This window comes from Temnothorax nylanderi, unplaced genomic scaffold (genome assembly GCF_030848795.1).
Source record: "Temnothorax nylanderi isolate EJ_2023f unplaced genomic scaffold, tnyl_v1.0 TNYL_tig0482_pilon, whole genome shotgun sequence".
In the NCBI taxonomy this organism is placed as follows: domain Eukaryota; kingdom Metazoa; phylum Arthropoda; class Insecta; order Hymenoptera; family Formicidae; genus Temnothorax; species Temnothorax nylanderi.
In genome coordinates this window covers 50,221-60,008 of record NW_027249544.1, presented here as the reverse complement: position 1 = coordinate 60,008, position 9,788 = coordinate 50,221, and the positions used below count along the sequence as shown (strand labels likewise).

General features: G+C 33.2%; 1 protein-coding gene and 1 long non-coding RNA gene across 2 annotated transcripts; both read right to left on the bottom strand.

The window, feature by feature from the left end:
* Window positions 1-1,655: 1,655 nt before the first annotated feature.
* On the bottom strand, window positions 1,656-2,223 carry LOC139783250 (uncharacterized). The gene is made up of 2 exons (XM_071722401.1): window positions 1,904-2,223; window positions 1,656-1,827 (listed from the first exon to the last, which is right to left on the bottom strand). Exons 1-2 carry the CDS (start codon window positions 2,221-2,223, stop codon window positions 1,656-1,658), a joined length of 492 nt encoding a protein of 163 aa, XP_071578502.1.
* Window positions 2,224-6,705: 4,482 nt separating this feature from the next.
* Window positions 6,706-7,441, bottom strand: LOC139783247 (uncharacterized). Its single transcript, XR_011721180.1, has 3 exons — window positions 7,174-7,441; window positions 6,992-7,083; window positions 6,706-6,876 (listed from the first exon to the last, which is right to left on the bottom strand). It is a non-coding gene; the product is annotated as an uncharacterized lncRNA (long non-coding RNA).
* Between the last annotated feature and the right edge of the window lie 2,347 nt (window positions 7,442-9,788).

Here is a 9,788-nt window from a genome sequence, read left to right as displayed (position 1 = left end):
ACCAGCGTTGAACAATATCGCTATATAATGACAGGAAAAACAACTGAAAATCTGAAGAAAGAAGTTGGCAGAACATTACAAAACACCAATATATGTGGCGATTTTAAAAATAATGTTTGCAAACGATCGATTTGTAATCGTCGACATGTCAAACTAGATGACCTGCAACCGTTAGAGTGCCCGATATGTCGAGATACAATTACTTTAAAATCTATTGGTGTTCCACTTTGCGGACACATGTTCTGTTACAATTGTGGATTGAAATGCTTAAGTAGTAATACTGTCAAGGGAGGATCAATTTCAGTATATTGTCCGATGTGTCGATCCGAGCAACCGTATAAAAAATTAATGTAATCGTTCTTTTATATTGTGTATTCTATACTATGTATACTAAATGTGCATTCCATTTCACGCATGATGTGCATAATGCATCATTTATCCTTGTTTATTTCGGTGAACAAGAAAGATAAATGCATTATGTGCATCATGCATAAAACAGAACGCACCTGTTATCAGCATAAGGCACATTTTTAGTATATTTTATTTTGTGTATTTCGCTTATATTGTTTTCTGCTTATGTTATTTTCTGCTTATGTAGTTTTTTGCTTGTATAATTCAAATGAAGAAGATAATTCGTTTAGCGAAATCAAATTTTGCATTAATGTTCCTTGTGATGAAATTATATTAATTTATACATGTCATAAGATATTTACGTAATATCTGTTCAAGAAAGTTGTCTAAAACTTTTTTTTCATTAATCTGTAATTTTTACCTTTTAATTATCAGTAATTTTTATCAAGATAATATAACTATTATTGTTTCATTTGTCAACTTTGTATTATGAAAATTAGATCTGATAAGGTAAAAAAGTATTTTGCAGTAAATTAAACTGTACATACTATAATAATCATATGTAATAACTTATGAAAATTATTTTATGAGAAAAAGTAAAATGTCTCAGTAATTACATTTTTCAAACGTTTCTGGCTAAAATTATTGTAAACAGCTACGGAACAAGTAGGTATTGCATTTTGCGGATGTAAGATTATGTTTATTAAATGCGCTTTAGACATTTTCGAGATATCTTCAGCACAGTTTAATGCTAAATCTTTTTCCAAATTTACTTGGATAAGTAGGTTTTTCTAAAAAATTTTATTAAAAATATTTATTTAAAAATTTAATACAAAAAATGGTATTTTTTTTATATTGTAATGAATATTATATATGAATAATGAATATATATAATGAATTATATGTAAGAATATAAACTTTGAAAATATTACGATATGCTTTCTTTTGTCCTCCAAATAACGATATTCGTTCTTCTGTTCTTTTAAGTGCATCAATTTACTCCAACTGTAAAAACATTTTGTCTTCATTAAAATCATATATAAATTTAAGTAATTTGTTTCCTTGAACAGGTTATCTTCAAAATAAATGTATATATATTTAAAAGATTTTTGAGCAATAGATGTCAGAATAAGTTTAAAATGTTTAAAAAATTTTTTTGCCATTTACATATTGCAAAATCTTCTTTAAAGTATTCTATAAGAAATATATTTAAGCAAATTCTATTAGAACCTGTTATTTTAAATATCGAATATTGTATAAATAAAGATCTTAATTTTTAACTTACATATTGTAAACATCCCTGTCTATTTATTACATTTTGTACAATAGTAAACAGGAACAGGGCCTGCTAGTTGGATTGAAAACCGGTCTGAGCAATACTTGCAATACGCATGGCCACAAAGCAATGCCGTAAGGTTGCCTTGCGTTAACAAAATATAACATTTATTGCAGCATGGTAGCACATTTCTCACTGAAAACAGAAAGTACTTTCGTTAATTCACCTTTGTAATATAAATAATCAAATACTAAAATACTAAAATAGTTAAAAAACTTACTATTGCTACCAGCTGTTTCACATGTTAAACAAGGCCAAAGGCATTCTCCTAACATGCCTATTGTACAAGCATGTGTCCTTAATTTTTCTGGAAGAGATTCTCTTAAAATATATGCCAACCGTTTCATTTCATAATACACAGTATGTCGGAAAGGTCTTATATTTTCATTAATTTCACAGACTTCATACTCTGTGAGATGTACGAATTTGCACAATTTATTTCTATTGCATGATGCTTTAATGCACTTTTTTACTGCGTGATCCATTTTACAATCCTGTCTACAGCATACGCCTATCATAAAATCACGACAAATCATTATGAAATAAAGTTGGAACAAATATCCTTTACTCGAATTATACGACACAAGCGTAAAACAACATGAGCAAAATATCACACAAGCGAGGTTAAGCTACTCTTAGGGGGGTTCTACAATAAGAGCCATCGCACAAGACTCTCGTATGATCACGTAGCATAACGTAACGTGAGCACAAGAAACGTATTGGTTACGGCCGTTACGGCGTTATACGTTTCTTGTGCGTTGATCTACGTTACGTTACCATGCGAGAGCTTGTGCGGAGGCTCTAAGTTGTAAATGTCTTGTCGCCAATTGCAAACACCATGATAGGACGATGTGATTCGTTTGCAACTTATTGTAAAACCCCTCTTAAGGTAACTTTTCATACGGCAGCACGCTGTGACAACAGTTTGCAGTGGTTTACTATCATTGGTTAAAAATTTGTCATCAGATGACGCATTTCAATTTTTAACCAATAACAGCGAAATAATATAGAAATGACACATATTAATGTCTATACTTTCGTTTTCTAAAAGGATTTTCAAATCTATGAAAGTAATACGAAGAAATCCTTTTACAAATTTTTACAAAAATTCAGTTCCGCGGACGATTATAGGATTCTCTTAAGGAATCACAAAGCGCTCACTGAGCAGCTTTTTCCGCTGAACGTGCCCATTAGTTAAAAATTTTTTATCAGATGACACATTTCAATTTTTAACCGATAACAGCGAAATAATATAGAAATGCTGCTGCAGCATACTGCGTATGAAAAGATACCTTAACATCGAGCAATGAATACCAGTCTAATAAATCACGGTACATATACGTGCATGGTGTAAGAAGAAAGGTGAACCATTGCGCATAATGGCGGAGGTCTGAGATCTTAACCAATCAGAACTTGAGCTTTTAGGTAGCGCGCTCTTCAAGGGCTCACTTCAATACACGTACATTAAAGTGAGATGCAACATGCCTTATTCCTTATTCCTTTATCTTATTCCTTATTTTTCTCATTGCGTCTGAGCCCTAAAAGTTTCAGAAATGAAATAAGATATGTATAACGCAATTTGGATAAAAATATATTATATTTAATATATATATCTTGATAGTAATATCAATATTGTCAATCTGTAATTAATTGATATATCTATTTGTGATATGATTTTAATTTGAAGTAATGTTCCCATGCCCTAATTGTCAGATATGTTCAATTTCTCTTTACTTGACAATGTATGAGTAAATTTATAATTGTTTGACAATTTATTTAATATTTATATCAAATCAAATTTGAATTATGAATTAAAACCGGTGCAATTCACAAATCAAAATTGATTTATGATTTAAAGCTTTTGTAATTCACGAATCATAATTGATTTGTAAATTAAATCTTGTGTAATTCACAAATCAAAATTAATTTATGATTTAAAGCTTTTTTAATTCACGAATCAAAATTGATTTGTGAATTAAAGCCTGTGTAATTCACAAATCAAAATTTATTTGTGATTTAAAGCCTGTGTAATTCACGAATCAAAATTGATTTGTGAATTAAAACCTGTGTAATTCATAAATCAAATTTTAATTATGATTTAAAGTTTAGAATAATTAATAATTCAAAATTGACTTACGAATTATTTTTGAATTAAATCAGAAATTGATTTAATTATTTGCAACCCTGACGTTGTTCACGATAAACAACACGATGAAACCATAGACATATTATATCTAGACCGAGCATATGCCTAAATTTGAGAAGTGGGGGTATAGGCGACGTAGAAAGAGAGACACTCTGTTGTGTGGCTGTTCGTTCTCTCTCGTTTCGCGCATGCGTACGCAAAATAAGCGTGATGGGAGGGAGGCATTAAGAGGAGCGAGGTGGAACAAGGAACTGAAACGACTGAAACAGAACGGCTAGAACGAGCTCTGACTGTTTTTGTCGGTATTCAGGATCCCCTTAAGAAAGTAAGAAAAGTAAAGAAAAGTAAGTAATCATGTAAATGTAAAAGTAATTAGGTAAATGTAAGAAGTTAAAATAACAAGTTTCTTCTTATTTTATTTCGACATTGCATATAAACGTATAGAGAACGCGAATACTTCGGTAAAGTAGAAATGGTGTAATTTATCATGTTACGGGTGGTAAATTAAATAATATCGTAATGTTTTATAGGATGTAGTGCCTGGTCCTGTAGAAGAATTACTAATAAGACTTTTAAATAAGCGAAAGCCAAAAGTTTTTCCACACGCTTTGAGATGTTTTGCTTGTACGCTCCATTTTCACTCCCCTGCGGCATACTCATTCCTAAGAACAACGTTTTTAAAATGTCTTCCACATCCAACTACTATTCGAACATGGATGCGAAATATTAGTAGCGACTCCGGTATATCTGACCAAGCATTAAAAACCGTACGCAATGTAGTTCGAAATGCTCGCGAAAAAAAATAAGAAAATAGTGTTCAATTTAACTTTTGATGAAATGAGTATTAGAAAAAGTGTTGATTGGGATGGACAAAAATCACATGGTTTTGTTGACATCAGTGCCGTTGCTAAAGATAAAGTGCCGCTTGCTAGTGAAGTTTTTGTCTTTATGTTAGTTGCAATAAACCAGAATTTTAAACTTCCAATTGCATATTACTTCACTGATAAATTAAATGGCCGTGAAAAAGCAAAGTTATTAAAGACTATTTTATGTGCACTTTTCATGAAAACGATCTAGATATTGTCAGTATATATTACGTTTGATGGAGTATCTTCCAATATATCTATGTGTGAAGAATTGGGCGCACGTTTGAAACAAACTGAAATTGAACAGATTGTACCATATTTGGTCCATCCCGCTGATGAGTCTAAACGTATATATATTTTTTATGACGCGTGTCACATGATAAAACTTGTTAGAAATGCACTTGGTAAGGAAGACTTAAGTGATAACGAAAATCATATAATTAGTTGGAAATTTATACGGCAATTAGTTTCGTTACAAGACGCGGAAAAATTACACCTTGCGACTAAAGTTAGAAGTAGACATGTATACTTTTACAACGAAAAAATGAAAGTACATTTAGCAGCACAAGTTTTCAGTAATTCGGTAACTGCTGCACTTGGGTTTGGAGAATATGACTTAAAATTACCTCATTTTGCCGGAGCTTCAGCAACCGCGACATTTTGCAAGACATTTAACGACGTATTTGACATATTAAATTCTAAAAATTTAAATAATAAAACAGAAACCAAACGAGCAATAACGAAAAATAAAATACGTATTCTAAAAGATAACATTGAGAGGTTTGTTTTATATATTAAATCTTTAAAAATTAAAGACGTTCCTGTACTTCAAAGTGTACGAAAAACAGGCTTTATTGGGTTTGTTATTGATTTACAAAATAGTATTGCTTTAGCAGAACAGCTATTTAATAAAATACAATAGAGTTTTTGTTAACATACAAATTATCCCAAGACCACATTGAAACTTTCTTTTCTTTGATTAGAAGAATGAAACAATAATGATTATTGTTCCGGTTGGAACAATAATCCGAGTGCAAAACAATTCAAAGCATCTTATAGAAAAGTATTACATTTAGCAAATGTGTCTGTTCCTTTAAGTGCAAACTGCATTCCACAAGACGACACTGTACTACTTAATGTATCTAATAATGAATCTGTAAGAAAAGAGCAAGAGTAACTGCACATAGTGTACAACAAAACGCAGATAATGATTCTGAGCAAGATGCTGCAAATGCTATTTTTATGGATCATGATTATTTTAATCAAAACAATAATTGGTTTTTAACTGAATATGCTGAGGAAGTTATTACGTACATGTCTGGATTTGTTGCTAAAACTATTACACACAAAATTGATTGTTTATTTTGTAAACAATTGCTCATTGCAAGCGAGGCACAGAAAGAATCAAACACATATACTGGTAAACTGTTACAGCGAAAAAATCGCGGTGGTTTGTATGTAGCATCACCTGATGTTATTATAATATGTAAGAACGCAGAAAAAACTTTCAGAAGTAATCAAGACAAATTATTTACAACTAAAAATATATTAAATGTTTTAATATGTCAATCTTTCCGCTCACTTCCTTCATATGTATTTGATACAGATAGACATATTTATGAACAGTATCTATTGTTTGATCACCGAAGTCAAATAATAAAACTAATTTTGAAAACTTTTTTCAACGCGTGTCTTAAACATGAAAGTACAACGCTTACAAATTCCATCCGAAGAATAAGAATGAAAAACAATAAATTAACACTTTTTCAAAATCAATAGAATTCGAATTATAATACTGAATAAGATACATATGGTTAAAGTTTTCTCTGGTATTTTAAAAGTATATAAACAAAACTACTACACATTTTTAATACTACAACATTTAATGTTATATGTTTCTATAACATTAATTGTTAATATTCATTTTATGTTAATGTAACACATTAATACTATAACATTTTATATGTAAACGATAAGTATATATCCTAATAAACACTAAGCAACAGTTCCAATACATCTGTCATTTTATTTTGTATTCAATTATACCTTAATTATTTTATATATTTATTTATAATTATACCTTATTTATATTTATTTGCTATTCAATTAGACTTTATTTTATACATCGCAATTCCCTGAATGAGGTTCCTCCGCCTTTCTGCATATCTTTTGAAAAACTATAAACATATAATACTTTACATTATTTTGATTTGAAGCTGAAGAATATTTATATATAATAAATAAATATATATGTAATAAAATCTAACCATACTCAGATTTATTATACATTACCTGTGAAATTGCCATGGAAACGAAGGATTCCATTCTTTGTAACATATGTGGCACTTCATAATTTTTGGCAATTTTAGCCACACTAACTTTTGCTATAAAATATTAAAAATAATTATCACTTAAAATAGTAGCGATTTTAAGATTATAATAGCTCATATATATATAATAACCAAAATACATACAACTTGTGTTTGTTCCTAATATCGATGGTATTTACTTTATGCCGTATAGCTGCAGAACCACAGAGTAATATGCTTTTTACATATAAACAGATATTGCTTTTTACGTCATCTGTTTATAGTATTTATTAACGTTTGATATATATAGTCACCATCTACCATAGAGAAAGAGAGTTTTCACGTTCCCCAGCACTTTATTTCACTACTTTATTTTATTGGCGTCCTTTTATAAACTTGAATAAATACCGATAAACAAACTCGCCGTAAAAAGCATTATTTTTTTATATGTAAAAAACGTATTTACTCTGTGATACAGCAACTTCTAGCCGTTTCACGTTCCAAGTTAGTTTCTCGTTCCACCTCGCTCCTCTTTCTTAATGCCTCCCTCCCATCACACTTATTTTGCGTACGCATGCGCGAAACGAGAGAGAACGAACAGCCACACAACAGAGTGTCTCTCTTTCTACGTCGCCTATACCCCCACTCCTTAACGCTCGGTCTAGATATAATATGTCTATGGATGAAACTCAGTAAGTAGCCGTATTGAATTTCGCATATGTTCGCATAAAAGCTCAAAGCGTAAAGGTGCTTTTTCATGGGCGTCAGTTGACGCTCGAAATCAAGTTCGGGTAAGTTAGATTAGTATAATGACGCCGATATTCTGACGCGCAATGAAAAAGGTTTTCATGCGTCAATTTTTGGAACTCGCGTAGAGATGCCAGTTGACGCTAGAAGTTGGGAAATCTGAACTTCTCAGCGTCGACGCAGAAACAACATGACGTCACAAAATCGTCTTGACGCGCGTCAACTGACGCCCATGAAATCGCACCTTAAAGGTGCGATTTCACGATGACGCTCGACGCTGGATTCGAGCGTCAAAAAGCTAAACTGTGTTTAGCTTTGACACTCGACGCTCATTTCAGGGGGTTTTTGGATTTTCCCTCGGGCGAGGGAGTAAAAGTGCCTTTTGTCTGTGGACAACCTAGCACAAACAATGTAAACCGTTTCTACAAGGAATACTGGAACAAATGCTGTAAGCATGCTAAATTATCTTGCCTGTTCCCTTAAGGAACTTTAAAATCAAATAAAGCAGATTCCAATTTTTATTTTTAATCAGTCTATACACATCTATTTTCGCGAGATAATTCGCGGCTCTAAGATCTTCATCTAGTTTGATCCTGAGATCATCATATTTTTGGCACTGTAGCAGGACGTGCCTCAAGTCCTCATATTCATATCCACAATCACATCGCTGGGTGTCGACATAATTCTTCCTATATAACGATGAGCCCAGATTGTAATGATTCGCTCTGATCCTGTTGATGAGGGTCACGAAATATCTTTCAGCATTGATCTTGCTAAACCATGGCTTACGAGCCTTCTCGTCGTAGAACTTAGTAAAATAAAATATTCCCTTGTACGTAGAGTCCCGTTTAATAGAGGCCTGCGTGGCGAGCCAAGTTTCCTCTCTAGCAACCGCCATCAGGTCCTCGATTGGGACCTCAATATTCATGTCTGGAGGCTCCTGTGCCGCCTCCCTAGCTAGTCCATCCGCCAATTCATTCCCGGCAATTCCAATATGGGAGGGAATCCATATCAAAACGATCTTCATGTCCAACTCCCTCTCCAGTGAGTAAATGAGTAGTCTAGTCTCAACCGCGTATTTGCTCTTATGTACTGTTAAGAAGTTGTTACGGATTGCCGAGAGGGCCGATCTACAGTCTGACATGATAATTATATGGTTGTTTCTTGTTTCCCGTGTGGCTCTCATAAGTTTTAGCGAAGCATTAATAGCGAAAATTTCAGCAGTGTATGACGAGCATACTTTAGGAAGACTGATCTTATACGCAGTTTCTTGTCCTTCTATAGCAATACTTGCCCCAGTAGAGGGCCAGTCTGGATTATATGAACCGTCCGTAAAAATAATCTCCGCCTCACTGTTTAATTGGTATTTCGTAATGATATCCCTGATCATCAGTTCATCAGTATAATTATTATCTGATTTTTTGGTCAGACCGAAAGAGTAATCAACCGTTGGAACAAACGTATGCGCTCCAAACTCACCACGAAAGACTTCGTGTTTCCTCGGGGGACCAATAAGAGGCTTGGAGAAAGCGCACTTCTTCCAGATCCTAGACAATAAGGATATCGTGTATGTCGGTTGGCGAAATTGTATTCGAATCTCGCTATCGTAGGTCTTCTGCATTCTTTCGCATAATCCATCCATATTATGAGCAATGGCTTTATATATAAAGTTCCTGGCCAGCATTTCCGTTCGGTCCTCGAGCAATCTGACTTTAGCCTCAGCAATAATGACGTTATTCGGGGAGCTGTTACGATATCCAAGAGCCGTCCTGATGCCCTTATATTGAGTCCTTTCGAGCTTTAGTTTAGAGTTGGCATCCCTCGGGTGATAGACAAAGCTTCCATAGTCCGTAACCGAGCGGACAAGGCTCTTATACAGCATCAATGCTGTATTAACCTCCATACCTTTCGAAATTCTGCACAAATATTGAACGACCGCATTAGCTCTATCGACCTTTCCCCTCACCTCTCGGATTTGGTGGGAGAATCTAAGCCCGTTGTCAATCCATATGCCCAAGAATTTTGACTCCACG

Bases quoted from the DNA above. Each gene is read 5' to 3' on its own strand.
- LOC139783250 (XM_071722401.1), bottom strand. From the start codon at position 2,223: ATGATTTGTCGTGATTTTATGATAGGCGTATGCTGTAGACAGGATTGT. The intron at 1,828-1,903 runs GTTTTTTAACTA...GTACTTTCTGTT, and splicing joins ACAGCTGGTAGCAATAGTAA to TTCAGTGAGAAATGTGCTAC.